Raw genomic sequence first — 27,373 nt, 5'->3', positions numbered from 1 at the left:
CTGTCTACAGGGCTGTCCAGAAGCAGAGCAAAGGTGGGTAAGCCAAAGCTGGAGAAGGAGCCTCCCAAGGTGAGGGGTCAAAAACCAGCTCCTGCATGCCACTGCAGACAGGATGGAGTGGCTGCTGCCCCAGGCCCTGGCTTACCCTCCCAAGGCAACAGGCACGTGCGTCTGACCCTGTGGCTCATGTGTGCCCCCTCCTGATGCTCAGGCTGCAGTTTTCCTTCCAGAGTCTGGGCTGACACTTAGCAGTTAGGATGAGCAGGTGAAAGTTTGGGGATAGGGGATGGCGAGTAAGAACCCCGGGAGATGCCACCCAGAGATCTCCAACGGCAAAGGACGCCAAGGGCAGAGTCACAGTTTAGAGCAATCCCCAGATACACCAAGATGGCAGCCTTTCCCAAAACCCCCAGGCTCAGTCCCAGTGTCCTCATTTTACTGTCATCACACGGTCTGTCCTGTCTCTCTCAGCTGTGCATGGAATGTGCTCAGAGTTCCAGGGATGGGGCAGGTAAGTGAGATTGTGATTGTTTGCATAGGGTGGAGAGGAAGCCGGCATCCTTGATCACAGAATATGGCATTTGAGATGGACCGGAACCCAGGAGTCCGGGCCGCCAGTCCCAGGAGCATGTCCACCCCCTTTGGCTGGCTTCCAAAGAAATTGCTGGGGTCAGGGGTGGACAGAAATATGGACAGGGCCCCCACAGCCCTCCCCAGAAGACACTGACCAGGGCTCAAACAGAATTTCTGGGCTTAAACCAATGTGCACCATTGGCTCTGCAGGGAGGAAGGTCAAAGCCAGCCCCGCCCTCCCCTCCTCCCCTCTCCCCAAACGACCAAGAACATCCCCTCCCCAAATAACCCTTCTGTCTATGCGTTCACCTCTGATACATTAAGTGAAAACATGAATTAGGCAAACTAATCAACTTGACAACTGTTGAGATCGGGGCTTTCTCCGAGTGGAATGGAAATGCCTTCTTTACTTGAAGTTGGCTAAGATGTCGCTGAAAATATTGAGGAACAGGTGCGCATGGTGATCCCTGAAGACCATGGTAGGACGGAAACGGATGGATTTGTTGCCACAGCCCCCCAACACCACACCTGGAAGATGAGGCAGGAGGCAGGTTAGGAGCCTGGGCTCATGGAGTCAGACAGCAATGAGCACTGGAAGGGGTGTGGGCTCCTATTGGTTCCACTCCTCCATTTATTATTTTATCCGTCCAGGCTTCCATCTGTCTTTCCTTCCATCCACCCACCCATCTTCCATTCCCTGTCTCTCTCAATTCATCTCATTCATCATTCCCTCCCTCCCTTCTTTCTTTTCTTTCATTCCTTCTCTCCCACAGACTCACCCACCTTCCTGCCTACTTACCGACTTTCCTATCTACCTTGAAATCCTGCTATATTGCCCGTGAACTAGGTCTGCTGATAGAAGAATCCTGAGGGGGAAGCCCTTGCCTTCTAGAAACTCATGGTGTGGCGGGGAAGCAAAATTAGTAAACAAATAAATTACAAAAGCGTGGGCTAAATCAGAAGCATGGATGAGCTGCAGAGCTATCTATCACTGGCGAGGTGTGGATCCTGCTTATGTAAAAGAGTACCATTGCCGTGTACTGGCTGGGTGTCCTTGTATAGGTTATTCAGCTCATCACCCCTGCCTTTCAGGGCTGCTGTCGGGATTCCATGAGGCCATAAAAGAAACGATCCGACACTACGCTTGGCACTGATTTCTGATGCCACCACATCATTCCTGTTTAAAACTCCAGTGGTTTCCCACAGCTTTCAGGGGGAAGCCCTGCATCAGCAACTGGGTTTACAGGGCAACATGAGGCAGGCCTAGCGTCCCCTCCCCAACCCCAGCTTCATTCCTGCCAGTCTATTGTCCTTCCTCACTCCACTCCATTTTTTCCAATTTCAACACCTCTATAAACAACCCTGTAAGGAGCCCTGGTGGTGCAGTGGTTAAGTGCTCGGCTGCTAACCTACAGTTCAGCAGTTCGAACCCACCAGCTGCTCCTCAGGAGAAAGATATAGCAGTCCCCTTTCTTAAGGATTAAAAAAATCAAACCTACTGCTGTCAAGTCATGGTGATCCCATAGGGTTTCCAAGGCTATAAATCTCTACGGAAGCAGACTGCCATGTCTTTCTCCTGCAGAGCTGCTGGTGGTTTCAAACTGCTGCTCTTCCAGTTAGCAGTCGATTAGTGTAACCACTGCACCACCAGGGCTCCTTTAGGGATTTTAGGATTATAGCCTTAGAAACCCTACAGGGCAGTTCTACTCTGTCCTAAAAGGTCACTATAGGGTCGCTAAGAGTTGGAACTGACTTGACAGCAATGGGTTTGGTTAACAGGTTTATAAGCCCTGTGGTGCAGTAGTTAAGTGCTCAGCTGCTAACCGAAAGGTTGGCAGTTCGACCCCACCAGCCACTCTGCAGAAGAAAGGCCCTGGTGATCTGCTCCTGTAAAGATGACAGCCTAGGAAGTTCTATGGGACAGCTCTATCATGTGGGGTCGCTATGAGTTGGAATCGACTCCACGGCACCTAGCAACAGCAACAGCAACAATAAGCCCTGTGCTGCCTGGGGTCTCTGCACATCTCCCTGCCCCGAGTGCTTCCCCTCACTCCACCTGACCGACCCCCATTCATCCTCCAAACTGAACGGAAAAGGCTACTTCCTAAAGGCTTCCTGGTCTTGGCAGTTTCCCCAGCTGTTCACTCAGCCCCTTTTCCTCATTCCTGGGACTTAGCATAATTGCAACTGATTGTGTTTGAGATGCTGTGTTTACTATCACCCACTCCTACTAGACTATAAGCTCCTTGAAGGAAGGGACCCTCGTGGTCTTGTGCATCATCGTGACTCAGTGCTGGCTGGTGCACGTTCCCAGTGAGTATTTGTTGAATGAATGAATGTATAAAAGAATCTCACTGGTCTAAACAACATGCAGGCTATTCTTCATCCCGTGGACCACCTGCCCCTACTACTAAACAATATCCAGTGCTCATGCTGTGCGATGCTGGGTACTTAGGGAAGCTCAGCTCCCACTCCCGGCCCCTTACCTTTGTTTCTGGCTATTAAAATGAGTTTATTCCGTATGGATTCATCTGGAGTGTCGAAGGAGCAGAAGGTGCCTCGTCCTCTCGCTCGGCTGATGAACTGGGGGTACCGGGCCTGCAATGGGACAGGGAAGCCAGGGTCAACACACCTGCTGTCTCTGGTCTAGCCGGGCCCAATGCGGGAGCTCCTCTGGTGCCCTCCTCTGACTTCCCAGCAGTCCCCACCCATGTTTAGGAGAGTAACATCTATGGGGGTGTGTGTTGGACAGAGCGAAGACACAGTCATAATGGAGATCTGAGCTGTTCACTGAGGTAGCCATGAGCCACACGCGGCTGTTGAAAAGTAGTCAGACCGAGTCCAAATTGAGGTGTGCTCTGAGTGTAACATACACACCGGATTTAGAAGACTCAGCATAAGAAAAAGGAGCCCCGGTGGTGCAACAGTTAAACACTCAGCTGCGAACCAAAAGGCTAGCAGTTCAAATCCACTGGGCGGCTCCACGAAAGAAAGACCTGATGATCTGCTCCCATAAAGATTACTGCCCAGAAAACCCCATGGGGCAGTTCTACTCTGTCACATGGCATTGCCATGAGTCGAAAATCAACTTGACGGCACCTAACAACAACAAGAGTATAAGAAACTATTTTAACATTAATTACATGTTGAAATTTTGGATATATTGGGATAAGTAGATTATTAACATTAACTTCACCTCTGTCTTTTTACTTTTAAGATGGCCAGCAGAACACTGAAGATTGTACATGTGGCTCGCATTCTGTTCCTGTTGGCCAGCACTGCTAGAGAGGGTTAAGTACAATGTGGTACAGAGGTGGGGGTACTGAACACACCAGCAGGGGTGACAGGGAGGTGTGTGGGGTGGCTTCTCAAAGGAGGGATGTCTGAAGTTGGTTTTCAAAGATAAGAAGAGTTCGGGAACTGGGCAGGGGATTGGGATACAGGGATGGGAAGGCATTCCCAACAGAGGGCAAGCATGTGCAAAGGCCGGGAGGTCAGACGCAGTGGGGCCCATTCAGAACCGCTAGCACGGCAATTGCAGCGTGTGCTGCAGAGCTCAGACACCGCCTGAGCCAGGGAAGGTGGCCCAGGACAGCTGCGGGGTGTGGGTACCTGGAGCTCCAGCAGCCCCGTGAGCAGGGTCTTCCCGGCATGGGCTGCGTTATTCAGCAGGTCCTCCCGCTTGATGACGTTGATGACCTCGGCCAGCAGCAGGTTCTTGGACGGGTCCCCCAGCCAGGTGTTGAAGATCCGGTAAGGCTGGAACGAGGCATGGGGTGTCAGGAAGCGTTCGCACACAGGCACACCCTGAAGGGGCCCACCTCCCCCTGCCTTTCAGTTAACCTGTTGAGCACCTCTAAGGGCTAGGTGGGTGACACACTTTATCTCACTGAATTCTCTCAGCAACACTGACCCTATAGGGAGGGCCTACTTTTAGGGAAACCACATCCTGGGAAATCCTGCAGCCCAGGGAAAACCCAGGTGGTTGGTCACCTTAACTTCTACTATCTTCCTCCTTCCACAGAAGAGGAAACTGAGGGTCTGAGTGGTAAAGTGATTTGTTCAGGCAAATACGGCTCATAGGTGGTGGGGTAAGATTGCTGACAGTCTGACCCTCAAAGACCACCCACTTAATCCCTCTCTCCCTCCCCCCCAATTAATGTGCTGGTTGTGTGTGTGGCAGGGGTAGGGGGGACAGAGACTTGTACTTGCCTCCTGATATCCATTCTTGCCCCTTCCATATATAGTAGAGCCATGAATTATTTAGGGTGGCAATGTACCCAGCTAAAGCATACCTTCTGGCCTCCCTTGTAGTTAAGAGGTGGCCATGTGACCAGGTTCTAGCCAATGCTGTGTAAATGGAAGTGTTATGTGGGATTTCTGAGAAGGCTGCTAAAGATGAGAAGAAAACCACTTTGTCTTTCCTTCTTTTTTCTTTCTTAACTGCCTACACAAGCTGTAATGGCTGGAGCTCCAGCAGCCATCTCAGACCACGAGGCAACCTTGAGGGTGGAAACTACATTCAGAAATGGTGTAAGGGTAGATCCTGAGCCCTTGCGGACTGTGTATATGTGTATGAGAGTCTGTATGTACATGTACAGTCTAGTGGTCAAGACTATGGGCTATGAGTTTGAATCCCGGCTTGGTCACTTACAGATTTTGTGACTTTGGATAACTCCTTAACCTCTTTGTGCTTGATTCCTCGTTAGTAAAATGAGGAATTAAATATAATGCCTACTCTATTAAGAATGTTGTGAAGATTAAATGTACATACATGAGAAGTACTTAGATCTGGGCCTGACACAGAGCAAATGCTAGTCTGCAGCAATATTATTATCAACAGTATTATCACTGGATGTGCAGAAAAGTGCCAGGAGAAGACGGACAGTGGGCTCCTACGAAGCTGGCCTGCAGAGAGGGCTGGAGCGACCTCAACCACTGGCTGATTAAATTGGTAAGAATTGGGCCTTAGGAAACCTCTGTGACAATTAGGTGTCCACTCAGTTCCTTGTTTGTCAGGAAGGGGCAGTTTAGGACAGGATGCTCCTCCACCTCCCTCCTCTGCCCTGGACGAGGAGAGGAGGGCGGGTCCTGCACTCACAGCATTGGGCCGGAACTCCTCCTTGTGGAAGAAGCCCCCGGTCATCATCTTCTTGCTGAAGGTCATCAGGTCAGCTGGGTCATCCAAGCCCCAGTGCTCGTGGGCCCAGAACTTACCGGTGCAGCCCCCTCCCGTCTGGACCTCATCCACCAGGAACGCACAGCCATGCTGGGTGGGCAGGAGAGAGAAGAGGCAGACATAAACACCTCTCGGACGGAGGCTGGGGGCCCACACCTGCCACATCGACCAAGCTGCAGAACCCTGAATCCAGCCAAATACTCATTGCTTTCTGAAAATGCAAACCAACCCCATGTTTGGGGGTTATAAAAGCAAAATGAACCCAAACACTTAGGCAGGGCAGTTCTAACCAGCACTCTATCTGAATGCTTCCTAAAACTGCTGAACTGAACCAGAATATCAAATCCTGCTGAACCAAAGCAAAGCAGTATTCTCTTGGCTGCAGTCCTGGGTCTTGCCTTACTCTTGCATGGAAACTCATGTGCAAAGGAAACACATCCCAACAGTGAGGCCAGAGCTGATGTCTGCCAGTTCTGTTGTTACAGTTCTATTATTTACTTAGTAAAAAAATTAGTACTCGTGCTTAAATCAACTCATGTCATAGAACTTGTATTGGTGAAATGACAGGTTTGATGGGCCCGTTAAAGCACATTAAAATAAACACCTGACATTCACATAATGTTTGCTCATTTTGTCCCCATTGCATATGGAGCACGTGGAGCAAAAAGATGGATTGGGAGAAAAGGGAGGAAGCTCAGGCCTGCTAGAAATATCTTGATTGGGAAAGTTCCAGATTCAGATGGCGAGTTGGAGGCTGATTTGCAGTAAGAATTCAGGGAAACTCTCCCACCTCCACACCCACCTTCTCGACCAGGAGATGGACAGATGCCCTCTCTACAGATGGAGGTTTACCAGGACTCTAAAGCAGAAGTGTGCTAGCCCTGTGCTCTGGTACACCTGCCTGGGGACCCCCCTGGCCTCATCCAACCCCAGCAGGGTCTACTGACTTTCCTGGCGATGTCTCTCAGCTTCCAGAAGAAGTCATCGGAGGCGTGGTTGTCCCCACCCTCAGACTGGATGGGCTCCACAATGATCCCAGCCACTGTCTTCTTCTTTTTCCGATATTTCACAATCAGATCCTCCACCTGGATTCCAAGGGAGAAGTCACATTCGCTTGCATTGTGAGCAGGCACCTGTGGGTGGACGTCTAGGGGTCCATGGGCCCCTTGAAACTATATTGGAAATCTGTTTGTGTGCATTTTCTGTGAGAAGTGCGGCATCCACTAGGAGCCACGGGTGTGAATGGCTACCTGCCTGACCTGGGGTTGGTGCTAGCACACATGGGGGTATAAGCTAATAACTCTGGGCAAGTTATTTAACCTTCCGATGCATTACTTTCCTGATCTGTAATCTGGGGATACAGACAGAATCTACCCAATAGTTGTGGAGAGGATGGAATGAAATAGCATATGGTCCAGCATACAGCAAGTGGTTGCTGCTGCTGTTATTACTATCACTACTGTATCATTATTGCTGTCCTTGTTATATTACTATTGTTATTATTATTGATATGAGAGCCCTCTTGGTACAGAATCTGAGATCTATATTCATTCAAAAACTGTTCCTTAAACCTTAAACCAAAAATATCCCCTGAAGTCTTCTTAAAACCAACCAACAATTCAGCTTAACTAGTAAAGAATGTCTGCCCTGAGCATTGTGCTCTGTTAAGAACTATCTGTATGGGATCCAGCTGACAACAGCAACTCAAGAGTAGATAGGAAACGTAGGGAACAGTGAGTTTATGTTAATGGGGGAGGAACAATTTGGAAAAGGAGGGCGAGAGTGGTTGCACAACCTGAAGAATGTAATTAATATTACTGAATTGTACATGTAGAAACTGTTGAATTAGTTTATGTTTACTGTCTATATTCTCAACAACCAAAAATAAATTTCAAAAATAAATAAATAAAAACGGTTGCAAAACTACAGAATGATAGAAAACTAAATGGTGGATAAATGACTGGGGTTAGGGGGCAGACTGACTCCAAAGGGGCATGAGGAAACTTCCTGGGATGATAATGTACCATTGACTGGGGTGATGGCTATACATGTGTATACATTTGTCAAAATTTATGGAACTATACATTTAAAATGAGTGCATTTTATAATTATGCAAATTATTCTTGAATAAATTTAAACTTGATTTTAAAAAATTTAACTTTTAACAGTTTTAGGGTGGTAAGAAAGACACTTGACTGTCCCTCAATGATTATATTTCTTGAACTCTCTTGTTCTTTAGTGGGTGTCATCTTATAAAGATTAGAAATTGTGACACTTTTATTTATTTATTAATTAATGGTTTAATGCTGTTGTGTGCTGTCAAGTCTATTCCAACTTCTAGCAACCCTATGTGGCAGAGCAGAACTGCCCCATATGGTTTTCTAGGCTGTAATCTTTACAGCTGCAGATTGCCAGGTCTTTTTCCCTTGGAGCCACTGGGCCGGTTCAGAACAACCAATCTTTCAGTTATCAGCTGAGTGCTTAACCGTTGCACCACCAGGGATCCTTAATGGTTTAATTGTTATACATAATTTGAAAACTAAAGAAAAACCTTCTGTTTGGATTGTATGGTTTTGGCCGGGTCTCTGCCAATCACCCAGGTTCTCTCTCAGATATTTTCTTTGCTTTCAGATCATCATTTGCAACTTTTCATTACGTGGCTATTTTTCTGTTTGTCTGCTCCATTCCTGTCTTTCCTCCTTGTCCTGCACTATCCAATAGGGCAGCCACTAGCTACATGAGACTATTAGGCACTTGGAAGGTGGCTGCTCCAAACTGAGATGTACTGAAAGTATAGAATATACTCAGGACTTCAAAGATTAATATTAAAAAAAAGAAGGTGAAATATTAATAATTTTAAAATATTGATTACATGTTAAAATAACAGTATTTTGGATAGGCTGAGTCCTATAAAATATTATAATTAATTTTACCCATTTCTTTTTGCTCTTAAAAAATGTGATTACTAGAAAAGCTATAATTCTACATGTGGTTCTCATTATATTTCTATTGGACAATGCTGTACTTAGACTTCTATTTACTACTGAACACCCAGCATCTAAATCCTTGCTTGACACCTAGTAGGTACTCAATAAATATTGATTGGAAAAAATGACGTGCCTAAGAGGCAAACCAGCAGCCTTATTTCAGCTCAAATCCAAACCTGAAGAGTGGTAGCCATTTTTTTCTCCCAGCAACAGAATCCTTCCAGTTTCTTACATGGAAAGGGTTAGAGGGAGGCTGTTCTGGTTGCAATGCAGTCTCTCCTCTGCCCCCACTGTAGCCCCCAAGCCAACTCAAAGAACCCTAGGGCTCAGGAGAAGACTGAAAAACAATGCATTAGGGGATCTTATGGAATTATTTTTTCTTGCTACCCCATGTTCTTTCTTTCAGTAAACTCTCTTATTTTGGAGTCCTGGTAACTTGCTCCCAAAGAAACTTAAATGATACAGAAACTGGTACCAGAAGTGGGGTGATGGATGCTGGGTGGCAACAACAATGTGTCTCCCTACAGGACCATTTCCCAGTAGGGAACATTCTGGACATAAGGCCTTTCTGTCCCTACTTCCCTTGGAGGCATGACACTACTCCCCAGATAAACTCCTTGTCTGCTCCTCTTCTCCTGGGCTAAGTCTTGGGGTGGCAAGGTTAATGAGACAGGGGTGAGGGTGTGGGGAGGATTGGGGAGACTCTGCCTTACCTCTTCCAGGCAGCGGGCCTCTTCCTGTTGGTTCTCTTTCACGAAGTCTTCCAGAGGGTATTTTAGCCATGGGAATGGTGCAATGGGCCAGTCGAAGGAAGGGATGTCAATCTTGTGAATAGCTTTGGAGTGCGTGGTCGCTAAGCAACCTGAGACCACAAAACAGAAAAGTGGATGCTCGGCTTGGGGAGTGGGGTGAGCAGTCTTGGAGAATGAGACAGGCACTTCAGCCACAGTCTTTAAATGCCGGGAGGCCTGTTGCCCATAGGACCCCCATCCTGGTGTTAAAACATCCTGAAGCTGAAGTGAAACCTGCAAGCCCTTAATTTTGTGTGTGTGTGTGCCACTTCCTGACTTATCACAGATTAAGCACAGCCTTTGAAGACAGAGACAAGGGTTCAAATCAAATCCTGGCTCTACCACCGAATGGTCTTGGGAAGTTCCCTCCCTTGCTGAGCCTCAGTTTCTACATCTGGGAAGTGGAGATGATAATTCCCGCTAGGCACAGAGTTGTTGTTGTGTAAATGGCCAGTGCAAGAACCACCCTAGGATCATTCTGGGCCTGCCTTACCCAAGGTCCTCCCATGGAATGCGCCCATGAAGGAGAGGATGCTGTAGTCGGGACACCCGGGGGCCTAGAACCAAGAAATAAAGGTCGTCAATCACAGATGTAAGGACTCAGGAACTATACTGTTGCCCATGCAAATGTACAGGAATGCCAATGTCTGCCACAGAACATTCTAGAGGAACCTCAAGGTTTGCCACAGAACATTCTAGAGGAACCTCAAGGTTTGCCACAGAACATTCTAGAGGAACATCATGGTCTGTCAGAGAACCTTCTAGAGGAATGCCAAGGTCAGCCAGAAGACCTGGGAGCTCCTTCTCAGGCAGAGATTAAAAATTGGATCCCTGAGATCAACACCTAGCCCACACATTAAAAAAAAAAAAAAAACTTGAATTTAAAAATCAAGAGATTTTTGCATTAATATCTGAACTTCTGGATTCTCACAAGTTCTGCAACGATGGGCTCATTTTTCTCCAGTAACTACTATAGGTGGTCCTGCCCAAGGACTGAGCAAACTTGATGCCCCAGGGCCCACTGCCTGCCTTCCTACTTGCTGACACCTGCCTGGCCTCTGGAGGCTTTGAATTTCTAACCCCCGTTCTTCAGGATCTTCAAACTCCATCCTGCCCTCCCAGCTCCAGACTGCTCTGCCTTCCTCAGCACTGAGGTGGCCCCCGCAGGCTGTCTGAAAGCAGAACTGAGCAGGGCCCCTCACAGGAAATGCCCCAGGCCTTTGGAAGAGGTCTTCTGGGCCTGTCATGGAATTGGGGTGAGTGAGAGGAGGGCAGGACCCCAGATTGCCCTATCTCCATGGCAGCTGCCTCTTGGGTTCAGGAAGAATGCGGGAACTCCTATTCTTAGCCCCAAGCAAATGCCGCAGCTACCACTGCTGGTGTTGTCTTTTGATGCTCCACCCCAGCTAGGGAATCCAGAGGCAAAAGTGGGGGCAGAGTCTCTGGGGAGGGGGGTTGAAAAACTCCAAGACCTCCTAGCTCAAATTCCAGAACACCCTCTTGGCATTTTTTTCCCTTTGTTTCCTGATTCTAAATGTAATTTATACGTATTCACGCACATTTGGATGCAGCCACTAAAAATGAGAAATCACACCTAAAAACACTGATGTAATTGCACACCCATGGATATCAAGCGAGAAGAGCAAAGGTAGAGAAAGAGGTAGGACACGATCCTTTATGAAAAAGATGGCAGAAAAAAAGAAAAAGCTTAAATTTACATAGGTTTGTATGAATAGAAGGAGCCCTGGTGGTATAGTGGCTAAGCGCTCAGCTGCTAACTGAAAGGTCAGTGGTTTGAACCCACCGGGTGTTAAAGATTACAGCCTTCAAACCCTATGGGGCAGTTCTACTCTGTCCTATGGGATTGCTATGAGTCAGAACTGACTCGACGGCAACACGCTATATGAATAAAGAAAGGTAAGCACACATCTGCTGACAAGGGGCAGGATTAGGAAGAAACATAAAAAATATTAAGAAAGCATAAAGAAAAAAAAACTCAGTCCTTCCTCCCAGAGGCAACCCATCGTAACCATGTTAGCCTCTTCCTTCCGGGAGTTTCCTAGTATTTATTTGCACGGTGGGGAACACACTGCTTTCACAGAATTGTAGCACATGTGTTTCCAGGCCAAGAGAAACCCTGTGCAACCATTGTTGCTGCAGAACACTGTAGACATAGTAGCAAGTAATTAAGTTCAGTGGCTTTTGATTTTTTAAGCAGCAGGCACTTGAGTCTAAACCTTAATGGGACCCCATTCATAAAATGGGGAAGGACAGGCTGCTCTTGTTGAAGCCAGGTGGGGAACCTAAAATCCTACCTACCAGGTTTTCCCTGTGGCTCCCCCTCAGAGTCCCCCAACAGTGGCCTCCTGGGCACCTCCATGGACTGTTGAGGTTCCATTTGGAGTCCCCACGTTTAATTAATCTTTCCTTATTCCTGGATATAAGGGTGGTCTCCAATCTTTTCTCATTCTTACTACACAAACCAGTGAGATCGACATCCTTGTACATACAATTGTGTTAGCATTCTGGATTATTTCTAGTTTAAGGACCTCCTTAACCAACCAATTGCTGTCCAGTTGATTCCTACTCAAGGTGACCCCCACGTGTGTCCGAGTAGAACTATATTCCATAGGGTTTTAGATGGCTGTTTTTTTTGGAATGAGATTGCCAGGCCTTTCTTCTGAGTGGACTTGAACTGCCAGCCTTTTAGTTAGTAGTCAGCCACTTACCCATTTGCACCACCCAGGAACTCCATGACCTTTTTAAAAATCTGTTGCTGTTGAGTCGATTCTGACTCATAGCAATCCTATAGGGCAGAGTATAACTGCTTGATAAGGTTTCCGAGGTATGGCTGGTGGATTCGAACTGCTGACCTTTTCATTAGCAGCCATAGCTCTTAACCACTGCGGCATCTGGGCTACATGACCTCTTTAGACCTGTCACATCTAGGCAGTTGTCCTGGGAAACTGGTGAACGCTTGTCAGGAAGATGGCACCAGCCTCACCACCAAAGGAATAGACTGGGGACTGAGGAAGCTTGGTTGAGGACCTCTCATATTTGAGAAGGACAGGGTCAGTCAACAGGCATCCCCTGAAGGGGGCTGTGGCTGCTCCCCCAAGTGGCAAGGGTGCCAGGGCCCAGCTGCACCTACCTGGTTGATCATGCAGGTCTCCAGCTCCTCTTTGGAGAACTCTGTATGACCCCTTTCCTTGTTCTGACAAAACAGAGCAGAACACAATCTCAGAGATGCTTTTGGGGGAGAAGGGGCCTCAACTTTCCTTAAATTGACATTGAGTCCTGGAAGTGCTTTCTCAAGAGTTGTCATACAGACAAAATGTTTGCTTTTGTAAGTCTGTCACCTCAAGAGCTCATCATACTTGTGGATCAGTAGACTTACGCACTGAAGCACAGGATGGTGAATTGTGTTTGCACTGCAATCAGGAGACGGATACGTAAGATGCACTGATGTTCTGTTAGCAACAACTAAGCTCTGTTGAGGTGGTGTGTGCCATGCCAGGTGAAATGGTGTATTTACATCGGGTTGGTCCCTTTGCACCAGACCCCACTGGAGTGTTTGGGCAACTGTCACCCAGGTAGTGGACCTCCCTGGATTTTGACCAGGGTCACCAAAGTCCAACACTGCACCCAGTCGGGATAAGCGGTTGGACAAGGGGTGAGCGTGTGTGGCTGGGGGCTAGAGGAAGCCGTGTGCGTGCGCACATCCCGAAGCCTCACCCGGTACCACATGAAGATGGTCTTGAAGGCGTTCTCATTGGAGCAGGAGCCGCAGGCCATGGTGATGATCTGGGACATCCCTTTGGGAGCCACCTGGGCGGAGCGAACCAGAGCTGTGAGCACAGACCCTTACCTGGAGCTGTCTCTGCAGGGGCTGCCCCCTGGGCCTGGAGGCAGGGGAGGGTGGGAAGGAATGAGTGCCGTGCTAGAAGAGATTGCACTGGGAGGGGGACTCAGACTCTCCCAGGAGTGGAGGAGCCAAGCTCAGGGAAGCTCTGAGGCTGGAAGGCAGAGCAGAAAGGAGGGCAAAGAAGGCCCAGGGCATCACAGACACAACTGCCGCCCCCTCAGACACCTAGGTTTTCTAGGTGGGAAGCCAAGGCTCTGAATGACTTTAATCACTGTAACAACTAAACCAAGATGTGGGGAGGATTACATAACACACGCCAAGCTCCTGGCAAAGGACAAGTACTTTCCCCTGAGTTCTCTTCTTCGCGTACACAAGGAATCCCGTCTTTTCTTCAAAAAGAAAAAGAAAAATACTCTTTGTGAAAGAAGCAGCACAAAGAGCAAGGCTTAATAAAAGCACCATACCCTTAATTGTTATGGGTCTCAACTCCCTCCTTCCCCAGCTGCTCAGCCTCTAAGAGAACAGAACTGCTTTTCCTGCCAGGAAGACAGCGGGGCTGGAGGGCAGAGGTGAGCCTGTACCGGGGATGGGATTGTCCCTGCGGGTCTCACCGAGAGCAAGGACTCCCTGAGTTTCTCCACGAAGTCCCCTGGAGGCAGGATGCCGAGAGCAGGCCTGTTGACGAAAGTGTTCTGCAAAAAGGTCAGGAGACAGAGAGTGACTTCCAGGGCCTAGCCCCCTAAATCCTTCCCGCTTCCCGCCCACTGGCTCCGCTCTTCACTGTGATACTCTGAATGGCACCGCAGGCCTGGGGGTGTTCTAATGCTGGGAATGACAGCTTTTCTTGAACTTTTGGAGCAATCCGCTGGAATTTCGCTGGGTTAAAAAAAAGTCTAAGTGCCAGTTGCCTGGTTGTGATATTGTTATACAGTTAATAAAAGATGTCATTTGGGGAAACTGGGTGGAGTATACAGAGGACCTCTCTGCACAATTTTTTGCAACTTCCTGGTAATCTACAATGATTAAAAAAAAAGAAAAACACAACTATTAGAATGGTTGAAAAAAATACAAACAAAAAACGGAGAATAACAAGTGTTGGTGAAGATATAGGGCAACCGGAACTCACGTTCACAGTTGGTTGGAATGGAAAATGGTGCAGCCACTTTGCAAAGCAGTCGGGCAGTTTGAAAAGCATATTTATAATAACAACAACAACAAAAAAACCAAAGCCATTGCCATTGAGTCCATTCTGACTCATACAGGACGGAGTAGAACTACCCCATAGGGTTTCTGAGGAGCGGGCTGGTGAACTTGAACTGTCAACCCTTTGGTTAGCAGCCGAACGCTTAACCATTGTGCCACCAGGGCTCCATTATTTACAATGGTACATGGTAAATATACACTTACCCTATGTCTCAGCAATTCCATTCCTAGGTATTTACGCAAGAGAAATGAAAGCGTATGTCTACACAAAGATACGTACGTGAATGTTTATAATGGCAAGAAAGACAAATGGAATAAGGCCAGTCCTTCAAGGTCCAGCCAGCTACCCTGGGCAAGAGATTGGGAAGAGCTTGGGAGGGGTCTGAACAATGGATAAATGCTGAGGTCACATGTCAGTGGCTTTGGGCTATGAAACAGAACTGCACTAAATGTAGTATGGCACCTGGATTGGGTCCTAGAAAAAAAAAAAAAGGGACATTAGCAGAAAACTACTGAAATCTGAACAAAGTCTGGAGTTTTGTGAATAGTCACGTACCAATGTTAATTTCTTAGCTTGAGAAATGTACTGTGGTGACGTGAGCTGTTAACATTATGGGGAAGAGAGTAAAAGGTATGTGGGAACTATCTTTACAGCTTTTTGGTAAACTTAAAATGATTCTAAAATAAAAAAGGTTTATTGGGGGGAAAAAGGGGAGAGTTGTCCTGAGCCTGGGTTCTTGAGGACTTCTCTGACATAATCAGTGTAATAATCCCTGTCTTCACGGCATAGGAGGAAACCCAAGGACAGGGAGTCCCCAGAGCTCATTCTTTGGAACTTGATTCAGGCTGCTAGAAATTGCGGCAGCTTCACACCTCCATTATTTTTTCTGCTTTTACATAAAACAAAACAAAACGAAGCAGAAAACAAAGAAAAACAAAACCCAAATCCATTGCCATCATGTCGATTCCGATTCACAGCAACATCATGAGTTACAGAGTAGAACTGTGCTCCACAGGGTTTTCTTTTTTTTTAATTTTTATTGTCCTTTAAGTCAAAGTTTACAAATCAAGTCAGTCTCTCACACAAAAATTTATATACTTTTGCTATGTACTCCTAGTTGCTCTCCCCCAATGAGACAGTACACTCCTTCCCTCCACTCTCTATTTTTGTGTCTATTCCACCAGCTTCTGACCCCCTCTGCCCACTCATCTCCCTTCCAGACAGGAGATGCCCACATAGTCTCATGTGTCTACATGATCCAAGAAGCTTACTCTTCACCAGTATCATTTTCTATCCCATAGTCCAGTCCAGTTCCTGTCTGAAGAGTTGGCTTTGGGAATGGTTCCTGTCTTGGGCTAACAGAAGGTCTGAGGACCATGACCTCCAGGATCCTTCTAGTCTGGTCTTTTTACGAGAATTTGGGGTCTGCATCCCACTGCTCTCCTGCTCCCTCAAGGGTTTTCTGTTGTGTTTCCTGTCAGGGCAGTCATCGGTTGTAGCTGGGCACCATCTAGTTCTTAGGCTAATGTAACCTATGATTTATGTGGCCCTTTCTGTCTCTTGGGCTCATAATGACCTTGTGTCTTTGGTGTTCTTCATTCTCCTTCGGCCCAGGTGGGTTGAGGCCAATTGATGCATCTTAGATGGCCACTTGCTAGCGTTTAAGACCCCAGACGCCAGTCTCCAAAGTGGGATGCGGAATGTTTTCTTGATAGATTTTATTATGCCAATTCACTTAGAAGTCCCCTGAAACCATGGTCCCCAAACCCCCACCCCTGCTACACTGGCATTTGAAGCATTTGGTTTATTCAGGAAACTTCTTTGCTTTTGGTTTAGTCCAGTTCCACAAGGTTTTCTTGGCTGCAGTCTTGATGGAAGCAGTTTGCCAGGCCTTTCTTCTGTGGCACTGCTGGGTGGGTTCAAACCACCAACCGTTAGGTTAGTAGCCAAGTGCAAACCATCTGTGCCACCCAGGGACCTCTGGAACAGACAGAGGGAAATTTAACCTTCCTTGCTGTAGTGTTGTGAAGGTCAGAGAGGTTAAGCAGCTCACTCAAGTAACACAGATAGGAAGGGGCAGAACCATGATTCCAACCCCGGCTTGCTGACTTCAGATTCCATCCTCTCTCAGACACGCAGGTAGTCTCCTTTGGAAAATGTTAATGCTTGGCACAACCCAGAGACCTTGGGTGGCCTGTAGGGGCATTGAAGGGGGCATTTCTCTCTGGCTCTGAACTGTCAGTGGGGCTCCTAAGAAATCAGCTGCAGCAGAACAAGGTCAAAACAAATGGCCACCACCATGGAGAAGTGGTTCGCATAGAGGGGGATGCAGGCTGGCTGGCAGCTTCACTGCCTGTTGGGGCCCAGGAGTGATGTGGGGTGGTTCTCGTGCTCAACAAAACATAGCATTAAGAACAGAAGATATCTGGGATGTTGGGTAGCAGAGCCAAATGAGGACAGTTTTCTAGAATCCTTGCCATCCCAGTCAGTAGCACAGAAGTGCCGCGTGAGGAGGATGGGCTTTGGCCTAAGTAATTGTATAACCTTGGGGGGGTCACTTAACCTGTCTGAGCACCAGTGTCCTCATCTGCAAAGTGGGATCCCTCACGAGGAGCTTGTAGGGAGCCTGTGAGGATATGAAGTGGCACACAGAGGACGCAGAAGCCGAGCATTGAAGGAGGAAGGGCCTGGAGGGTGCAGGATGGCATGTGGCCTAGCCTGGCCAGGCCTGCAACACTACATCCATCCTAGGTGTCAGGGATGTCAGACTGCACTCGTCATTTATTACAATGTCACCATGCACGTGCTATGCCCAATAACTACTTTATAACTTTGGGTAATGTAATGAGATGGCTTCAGAGACATAAGAAATTATAATTAAAACCCAAATGTTAGAGCCAGGGAACATGGCTACATTTTTTGCAACCATATAAAGTAATTGTGTTGGACTTTTAGGGTGATGTGGTTGGAGTACCAAAGGGTGAAATAAGTCCCTTCTTGGGACTTCAATGACCTGGCAGGAAAAACACAATCCCTACCACCTGAGTGAATTTCCTGCCAAGAAACTGGAAGACCCAAGAAGTCGGCCAGCAGACCCTCAGCCTGATGCCCCAGGTATCCCCTGCTGAAACAGAGCTCTGATCTTCTGGCTGTCAGCTGCCATTTCTCTAACATTATGTGTCCTAAGTGGTCCTTTTCACCAAACCCAAATCCAGTCCTCTGTAGAACAACTTCAGCACCACCTTGGAACTCCTGGAAGCATGTCGGCCAGGTGGAAGCACAGACCATCACTGCCACGAGGCCAGGAGCCTGGTCTTCTGCTTACTATCAAATCCCAGCACCAAGAACAGCGCCCAGCACATAGGAGGTATTCACTCAATAATCAGTGAATGAATAGATGTCAAGAAATAAGCCTGGGGAAGATAGCAGGATTCAGACAGCAGAGGGCTTTCCTTTGAAGTGGAGGAGTTTGGGATGCGTACTGAAAGCTGTAGGGCTGGGGAAGGGTTCCGGGCTTGGTGCAGCCCTGTTACGGCTGGCAGTTTGGGGCGTGGTTTGGAGGAGGTGAGAATGGGGGCAGGACGATTGATGGACGGGGTGCTAGGAAAAATCTGAGTAGGAGATGTAGAGCTAGGGCTGGTGTCTAGCTGGGTGAGAGGTGAGAGGTCAGGGGTCAGGGAGGATGAAGTGTGGCTCCCAGCTTCCTGGCAGGGGTGAGTGGGGGCTGGGTGCTGCCATTGCCAAAATCAGAATCCCTGAGCCTCTAAGTCATGCGTTGTTTGGGAAGATTCCGCCTCCGGAGCCAGTTGACACTGCAAATGTGTATGACATGTTTGTTGACACATTTTTTTCAGCACCAACTGCTCAGGCATCTGGGATCCATGCAACGTTTAGAAACAAAGCACACTTTGAATGTAAACAAACTCATGGCTCCGACTGCAAGCGAGCCTCACTAGACATCTTCAGAAGGATGCCTGCATTCTCTTACAGCAGCCCCGGAACCCGACAACTCATCAGAGGCAAAAAAAAAAAAAAGGCCCCAAAGCCCTCCAGGAAGGGCATACCCATTTACAAAGCGGAATGTGGCCCGTTCTCATTTTTTCCAACTGTGTTGGTTAAAAGGGAAGAGAGTATTAAGGCTGGGGAGTCAGTTTCTAATTAGCATTGGGCATTTCCCCTCTTGCCTTTCTTAGACTTCTTTTCCGGAATCAAGGTCCTGGTCATGTCTGGACAAACGTGTCGCACTCTGCTTAAAATTAAAACCCTCCAATGCTATACTAAGTGTGGTGAGGATGTGGAGCCACCAGAATGTGCACACACTGCTAATGGGAGTGGGAGTGGAAAGTGGTACAACCAATGTGCACAGACTACGGCCAGCAATTCTGCTCCTAGTTTTGTACCCAACAGAAATGTGTAAATGTGTTCGCCAAAAGACATGCGCTCGAATGTTCTTAGCAGCACTATTTGTAAGAGCCCCAAACTGGAAGCCACCCAAATGCCCCATTACAGTAGAATGGATAAATAAATGGCAGTATGTTCACACAATGGAATGCTATACGGCAATCAGAACAGATGATCTACAGCTATACACAACAACGTGGATGCATCACAGAAGTCAGTCAGTCAGTAAAGTAAGTCAGACATAAAGAGTACAATAGATGATGTCATTGATGGGGGATTCAGGAACAGGAGAAACTGAACCAAGCCGTTGGAGGTTAGGGGGGTGGACTTGGTCGGGAGAAGAGTCACTGGGTAAGGTCTTCCTGAAAGGGGTCTTCTGTTTCTTATGCTGGGAACTGGTTACAATTCATGCATTCTCAATACGGGTGGAAAAGAATCTTACTCTCTTCACGCATAAAGCACAGAGATCTATACAGTACAATACGGTAGATCCGTGCGTGGGAGGTATGCCCTCATTCCATCCCTGGGACTGTAAACATGTTATGTCACATAGCAAAAGGAACTTCGCAGATGTGATTAAGGTTCCTAACCAGTTAAGACAGAATTATTCTGGATTTTCCAGATGTGCCCAGTGTGACCACACGAGCCCTTTCAAGCAGAGGCAGAATGGGGAGTCAGACAGATCCCATTAGCAAGAAGTACTCGATTGGCTGTTGCTGGTGTGTACTACATGCTTGATAAATATTTATAAATGAATAAGTGAAGGAAGGAAGGACCATTCCCAAAGGCTGCCCCGGTGGTCCTCTGAATTGCCACGCACACAGTTGGTCTTTACCTGTGTAAGCCAGGGACTTACCACATTTTGAGGCTGCTGGAGGAGTTTCATGAGAGCAGGGTGGCTGTAACCTGGGGAGGAGGAGGCTACATTAGAGACTAGTATTGTATCAGGGTCCTCAGTGCTCCTCCTCCATCTTCTGCCCACCCCCTTCCTTCCCAACTTTGCAACTCTCTTCACACACCAAACTAAACAAGTCCATTGCGATGGAGCCAAATCCTATTCATGGAGACCTCATGTTGTCAGCGTAGAACTGTGCTCCAAAGGATTTTCATTGGTGCTTTTTTGGAAGCAGATTGACAGGCCTTTCTTCCAAGGCACCCCTGCAAAGACTTGAACCGCCAACGTTTTGGTTAGCAGTGAGAGCGTTAACCATTTGCACCATCCAGGGGCTCAGCAAGTTTAGGCTGTGTTAAAGACCCAGCATCACCCAGTGGAGACTTTTTTCTCAAAAGAGTGAAACAGATGAAAAATCTCATGGCTTCACTCTGCCTGCTATGGGGAAGATGGGCTGGAGAGCTGATATGCTTTTGTTGTTAGGTGCTATCAGGTCGATTCCAACCCTATATAACAGAGTAGAACTGCCCCATAGGGTTTCCAAGGCTGTAATCTTTATGGGAACAGATCAGCAGGTCCTTTCTCCTGAGGAGTGGCTGGGTGGGTTCGAACCACTGACCTTTTGGTTAGCAGCCAAGCGATTAACCTTTGCACCACCAGGGCTCCTTGGAGAGCTGACATAGGGAGACCAATGTGCATTGAGGGAGAGGATCACTGGTGTCCTTTCCTCACCCCACTACAAGGGATGCTGGGGCCAGGGCTGGAAAGCACTCATTACTCAAGGAAGGAAGACCGTGGGTTTTTCCAACTGTTTTTTCGCCAAAGGTCTTTCAGCTCTGGCTCTGGATCAGGCTGTCAGAATGTTTATTAAGACTTTTCTGCCTCAGCAGATAAGCCCGTTCCAGGGGAATCTCATTCGGCCACAGAGGCAGCTTGTCTTATGGCTTCTGATGGGGAGAAGAAAGCAAAACTGGTCCCTCTGATCAAGAAATCCCACAGCTGGGCTTTCTACACTGTTCGACCCCCGCAGGGCAGGGCAGGGCAGGGCAGGGCAGGGCAGGGCAGGGCAGGGCCATTGGCCTGGGAGGCTGGAGTCCTGGAAATATGCTTAGGGAGTAGAGAGCAGCTGGTTCAAATCCTGTTTAGCCTTGGACTCTGTACATGCTGAGCAAACCTGCAACCTCTTGAAACCCCGATCCCTGTCAGTAAATTGGAGATGGTGTTAAAAGACCCTACACTCTTGGAGTGTCACAGAGATTTAATGAGATAACACATAAGACACTTAATACTCAGGGCACATAGTAAATTCTCAATAATTATTAGGTTAAAAAAATCACGTCAAAGACTACAGATATGGGAGTCTTTTAACAGGTCCCTGGGGTGGTGTGAACAGTTAAGCGCTTGACTACTAGCCAAAAGGTTGGCGGTTTGAATCCACCCAGAGGTGCCTTGGAAGACAGGCTTGGCAATTTGCTTCCAAAAGGTCACAGCCTGGAAAATCGTATGAAGCAGTTCTCCTCTGCACACGTGAGGTCACCATGAATAGGAATTAACTCAGCAACAACAGTCCTTTAACAACTGCTGTCTGCATGCTGCCTCCCACCCCATACACAATGGCTAGGGATTGAAACTAAGGGAGTCCATCCCTTCCACCCTAACACAGAGGGGAGATGCTGTTGTTAGGTGCTGTCAAGTTGATTTTTGACTCATAGCAACCCAGTGTGACAAAGTAGAACTGCCCCATAAGGTTTTCTAGGCTGTAATTTTTATGGGAGCGGATAGCTAGGTCTTTTCTCCCACATAGCAACTGAAGAATTTGAACCATTAACCTTTGGGATAGTAGCCGAGTGCATAACTGTTGTGCCACCAGGTCTCCTTAAAGGGAAGCTACCAAAACCATACCAAACCTGTTGCCACAGAGTCAATTCCAACTCATAGCAACTCTATAGTGACCCTATAGGACAGAGTAAAGCTGCCCCATAGAGTTTCCAAGGAGCAGCTGGTGGATTCAAACTGCGGACCTTTGGGTTAGCAGCCGAATGGTTAAGCCACCAGGGCTCCTAGGGTTTTGTAAATATTTGAATCCAAAACTCTTTGAAAGGCCGAGACATCCCCTGAGTGACAGACTTCTCAGAAAGAAGCGTCAATAGTTTCCTGTCTAATCATGTCTTAATGGTAAATAAACAGGTTTGAGGAAATGGGCTGGGGCAAGTGGGAGAGGCGTGGAGACCAAAGGGTGGGGAGGAGGGGACGACTCCAGTCTCCTCTGCAGTAGACACACCTGTAGTATCCTCGAAGGGACAGGCTTCATCAGACACTTAGCCTACAGACCACTGAGTGCAGTGTGGAAACCACGAAGCAGGGAAATATTACCCACCCAAGCTGCAGATAGCAGCTACCTGCATCTCCAAATTAGTCCCGTAGATTCTGTGCCCTTCTATGGCTGTCTTGCTCTGTATTGCCAGGTTACCCAGGTGAGGCAGATGCTGTGGGTGCCCCACCCTGTCACCTTTCCCAGGCCAGTGCACCCATCTCCCAACTACTCTGTGTGCTGGCTGATAATGGCTCCAGCTGCCTCCTTCTCTGGAAAGCTGCCTTTGACTAATGGAAGCTGCTTTGCCCAGGAAACTACACACATACTCCACTCTGGCAGCTGGCAGGCAATGACAGACTGACATAGGGGTACAAAAAGACCAGCTCCTTTGCCTCAATCTGGGACTAACTCTGGGGTGTAATTCATGCTCCAGAGCCCCTCCCCCTCCTCGTGATCAGGCTGAGGCTAGTCTCTAGCTGAGATTTCATCCTTCTTAGCATTCCCCTGCTCCCTGTTCTCTGAAGAAAAAACCAACCGACTGACTCAGTGCTACCCCATGTGTGTCAGAGTAGAACTGTGCTCCATTGGGTTTGCAATGGCTGATTTTTCAGACAAGGCATGTCTGGGTGTGCTGAAACCTCCAGCCTTTTGGTTAGCAGTCAAGCCTGTAATAAATCACCTGTACAAGAAACGCTGCCTCAGGCTCTGCTTTAGAGAGAACCAGACCTCAGACACCTGGCATCATGCATACTGTGGTCATGTGCACACACGACTGGCTTGAACTCCTAGCCAGTTTCCTCTTTAAGCAACTTAACCTCTCCAAGCTTTGCTTGCCTCATCTGCAAAAATGAGGGTATTAGTGCACATTGACCTTGTAAGGTTCTGGGAAGGAGTAAATGGGATAAGACATGTAAGGTGCATGTCACATAGCAGGCCCTCTCTATATTACTTGTTCCTTTTCCCTGCCCTTGTGGGAAGTGGCTGGTGATGAGTAGCCCCAAATATAAGGATGTGCCTGCTGGGAGGAGCATCGAAAGCTGAGATGGCCACGACTAAGAGGCAGAGAGAAAGGCTGCATTCAAGGCCTGATTTTCCAGCTCTTACCTATGGGGACAGAGGCGATCTGTGAGTAAAGATCCAACATCCGATTGCCATCCACGTCGACCAGGTAGTTGCCTCGGCTCTCTTCATAGTTGCAGAAAAAATGCACAGCCTCTGCATTCTTGGGGAAGTAAGAGACTGACTTGGGTTTGCCGCAATCCCCTAGATTCTTAGTCTTTCAGGATTAAGCTTAAATTTGGTGAAATAAACTATGTCTCACCCATACTGCAGACACGTGGAAGGTGTCTTTCTCGCCTAGTGGATAATTTACACAGTGATTTGTTTTATAATAGTTTATTAAGCTGTGAATTTATATTTTATGATTTTTCTGTGTTTGTATTATGTATCACAATAAAAAAAGCTTAGATATAAATCTGAGGTAGATTCTGGTAAGTTAAGGTGTATATTGTAAGCCCCAGGGCAACTGCTGAGAAAATAACTAAGAAAACAGAGCGAAATCATCATTAAAAGAATTAAAATGATACACTAGAAAATATTCACTTAATGCAAAAGAAAGCAGTAAAGGAGGAACAGAGAACAGCAACAAAACGAAAGACATGTAATGAACAAAAAGTAAAATGGCAGATGTAAATACACTCACATCAATAACATCAGATGTGCATGTATTAAACAATTCAATCAAAAGGGAGGGCTCATCAGACTGATAAAAAACAAGATCCAATTATATGCTGACTATAGGAGACACACTTTAGATTGAAAAATACAAATGGGTTGAAAGTAAATGAATGGAAAAAGATACACCACACGAATAGCAATCACAAGAAAGCTGGAATGCCTATGCTATTATCAGACAAAATAGACTACAAAAACATAAAAAGTAACCGGAGATAAAGAGAGAGATTTTATAATGATAAAGGTTCAACTCACAAAGAAGATATAATAATTACAAACATACATGCACCTAACAACAACAAAAAAAAAAACAACAGAGCCCCCAAAATACATGAAGCACAAATTAACAGAATTGAAGGGAGAAACAGACAATTCAACAATAGTTGGAGAGCATCATTACCCTGCTTTCAATAATCTATAGAATAAGTAGGCAGAAGAACAATAAGGAAACAGAAGACTTGAAGAGAACTATAAGCCAACAAGACCTAATAGACATCTATAGAATATTCCACCCAACAACATCACAATACACACATTTTTCTCAAGCACACATGGAACATTCTCCTGGATAAACCATATGCTAGTCTACAAAAAAAACGCTCAATAAATTTAAAATGATTGAAATCATACAAAATATGTTCTCAGAAATTGATATATTCTCAGAAATCAGGAACAGAAAGAAATCTGGGAAATTCACAGATATGTGGAAATTAAACAACACACTCATAAATAACCAACAGGTCAAAGCAGAAATCACAAAGGAATTTAGGGGTGGAAAAAAGGTTTAGAACACAAGTCAACTACAATATTTAAAAAAGGGCCAGCAGAGAGGCGGGGCCAAGACGGCAGAGTAGTTAGATGCTTCCAGTGGTCCCTCTTACAAAAAAGACTTGAAAAAAACAAGTGAATTGATTACATGTATTTCAGGCTAGGAGCCCTGAACATCAAAGGCAAAGTTATGAAATTGGACTGAGCAGCAGGGGATGGGAGAGACGGTTCAGAAGCAGCAAGGAGTTGCCAGACCTAACTTGGTGGGACCCGGCACCCCTCAGCCCCAATCCCCTGGCGCGACTGCAGCAGGGCTGGTGGTAGCGTTCAGGATGTGGTTTCCTTAGCCACAGAGAGCGAGCCCCACAGAATCTACTCACGCTTCTGGAATCAGCAAAGAACAGTGTTCTTGGCATAAGATAAGTGCTTGCAACTAATTTACCATGTGGATCAAATAGCTCCCCGTCGAAAGAACTCTCTCCCATTTATCTGATCCCTCCACCCTCTGCCCTAGGCCCCAAGCTGGCCTCAGTGACAGTCAATTTCCCTGGACTTGAGATAGGTCTTGCTCTGCACCCTGAGCCATTCCCCTGGCCTTCGAGAAGGAACAAATTAATAAACGGGAAAAATGTAATCTGTCGGCTCCTCTAAGCTGGGAACTCAAAACAGAAGTGGCTCCTGTCCAGGCACAAGTGGTCCATGGACCTTGAAAGCCTTTCACCCCTGCATGGATCCATATGGCCCCATTTCAGCAGCTCGGCCCTTGTTGTCACAGTGCAAGGGTGTATGTGCCTGAGGTCTGTGCAGTAGAGAATTGGGGAGCCATCAAGACATATTATAATCAAACTTACCAAAACTAAAGATAAAGAGAGAATTTTAAGAGCAGCTACGGATAAACGAAAAGTCACCTACAAAGGAGAGTCAAAAACAATAATTCTGGACTACTTGGCAGAAACCATGCAGGCAAGAAGGCAATGGGATGACACACATAAAGCCTCGAAGAAAAAAAATGGCCAGCCAAGAATCATATATGCAGCAAAACTGTCTCTCAAATATGAAGACGAAATTAGGACATTTCCAGATAAACAAAAGTTTAGGGGATTTGCAAAAACCAAAACAAAACTATAAGAAATACTAAAGGGAGTCCTCTGGTTAGAAAATCAATAACATCAGATAACAGCCCAAGACTGGAACACAGGACAGAGAAATCAGATATCAACCCAGATAGGGAAATCGCAAAAATAAATCAAGATTTAAAAATGCTCAAAACGGAAACAGAGACGTCATTACGTAAAAGATGACAACATTAAATCAATAAAGAGGGACTAAAAAATGTAGTGATAGATCTTTCATATGGAGAGGAAGTCAAGGCGATATACAGAGATAAAACTTTGGTTTAAATTTAGAAAAACAGGGGTAAATAATAAGGTAATCGAAAAGGAGACTAACAATTCTACACATCAAAATAAAATACAAGAAAAACATAAAGACTCAGCAAGGAAAAATCAATAATGAAAAAGAAGAAAAGACAATTTATAAAGAAACAAAAAATGAAGTGGTAAAAATGGGCCAGCTTAGTTCAAGCATCTGTGTGTCTCGGTGAACTGCAATAGAGAAGTGATGGGAGGGATGCCTCTTTATCCCCACTTACCTGAATTATATTCAGCTGTTTCATTAACTCCTGCAAGTGAGAACAAAAGCATCATAGCATTGGACACACTCTTGCCAAGGCAGCTTAAAAACCGTTCATGTCTTACCAAGCCTAGGGGCAAAGGCCCTTCATAACCTTGTCTCTACCTCTCTCATCTTGTGTCCCTTCCATCTCACACCTAACATCTACCCCAGGGACTCAGAGCTACCCAATGCCTCTCACTGGAGAAATATGAAGAAATGTCACGTACTATACCTGTACGCTCTCCACATACCATCCCCCTTGCCTAGAACTGAATGTTCTCCTTTGTCACATTCCTCCTTCTTAGCCTTCAATTTCATGCTCAAGAGTATTTGATATTTCTGATGCTATTGTAAATGACATTTTTTTTAAATTCCACTTTTTTTTTGTCACCTCCTGTGGAGGATTGCAGAAATGGCCCTAATTCTTCATCCACCCTGAATTCCTGTAATGTTGCTGTGTTCTCCCACTGTTGCTGGGATGTCTGCCCCATCCCTTGACTCTGGACCCAGCCTTGGACTTGCTTTGACCAACAGAATGAGATAGAAGTGATTTGGGACAGTGTGGAGCCTAGGCTGCCTTCTTACTTTTTGCACCCCTGCCATTGCCATGACAACAACCTTGCCTAGCTTGCTGGAGGATGAGAGACACATGGAGCACAGCCAACTCACCCCAGACAATCCTAGCCTAGATCAGCTGACAGCCAGTCAGATCCCCAGGCCTGTAGGTGAGCCCAGCAGAGCTGCCTACCCAACCCCCAGTTAGCCCAAGATGCATGAGCAATAAACACTGATGTAGGATGCTGCTAATGTTTCGTGGCTTTTTATTACCCAGCATTATTGTAGCAGCAGATAGCTGATCTATCTCTTCTGTGAAGTCTTCCTTAACTTCTTAACCTCTTTGCCACCACCTCACTCTGCTCACGTGGCTATTCTAACTCTGCCCATTTGATGTTAATACTCCCATTTCTCTCTTCCCAACACCCTGAGAGCT

At 46.8% G+C, this 27,373-nt stretch overlaps 1 protein-coding gene across 1 annotated transcript; it reads right to left on the bottom strand.

Moving 5' to 3' along the window:
• Window positions 1-23: 23 nt before the first annotated feature.
• On the bottom strand, window positions 24-27,373 carry ABAT (4-aminobutyrate aminotransferase). Its single transcript, XM_023557281.2, has 13 exons — window positions 26,360-27,373; window positions 23,311-23,428; window positions 19,857-19,906; window positions 14,007-14,087; window positions 13,266-13,358; window positions 12,682-12,744; window positions 10,024-10,087; window positions 9,453-9,601; window positions 6,700-6,837; window positions 5,675-5,842; window positions 4,186-4,332; window positions 3,060-3,171; window positions 24-1,101 (listed from the first exon to the last, which is right to left on the bottom strand). Exons 1-13 carry the CDS (start codon window positions 26,381-26,383, stop codon window positions 980-982), a joined length of 1,329 nt encoding a protein of 442 aa, XP_023413049.2. The 5' UTR covers window positions 26,384-27,373; the 3' UTR covers window positions 24-979.

The sequence above is a fragment of the Loxodonta africana genome, chromosome 12, assembly GCF_030014295.1.
Source record: "Loxodonta africana isolate mLoxAfr1 chromosome 12, mLoxAfr1.hap2, whole genome shotgun sequence".
Lineage (NCBI taxonomy): Eukaryota > Metazoa > Chordata > Mammalia > Proboscidea > Elephantidae > Loxodonta > Loxodonta africana.
The sequence above is the reverse complement of the archived record's forward strand: the minus strand, read 5'-3'. Positions and strand labels throughout refer to the sequence as shown.

Coding starts and splice junctions, on each gene's coding strand:
- ABAT (XM_023557281.2), bottom strand. CDS start 26,383: ATGAAACAGCTGAATATAATTCAG. Junction 23,429..26,359: donor AACAGCTGAATATAATTCAG/GTAAGTGGGGAT, acceptor TACTTCCCCAAG/AATGCAGAGGCTGTGCATTT. Junction 12,745..13,265: donor CCATCTTCATGTGGTACCGG/GTGAGGCTTCGG, acceptor CTGTTTTGTCAG/AACAAGGAAAGGGGTCATAC.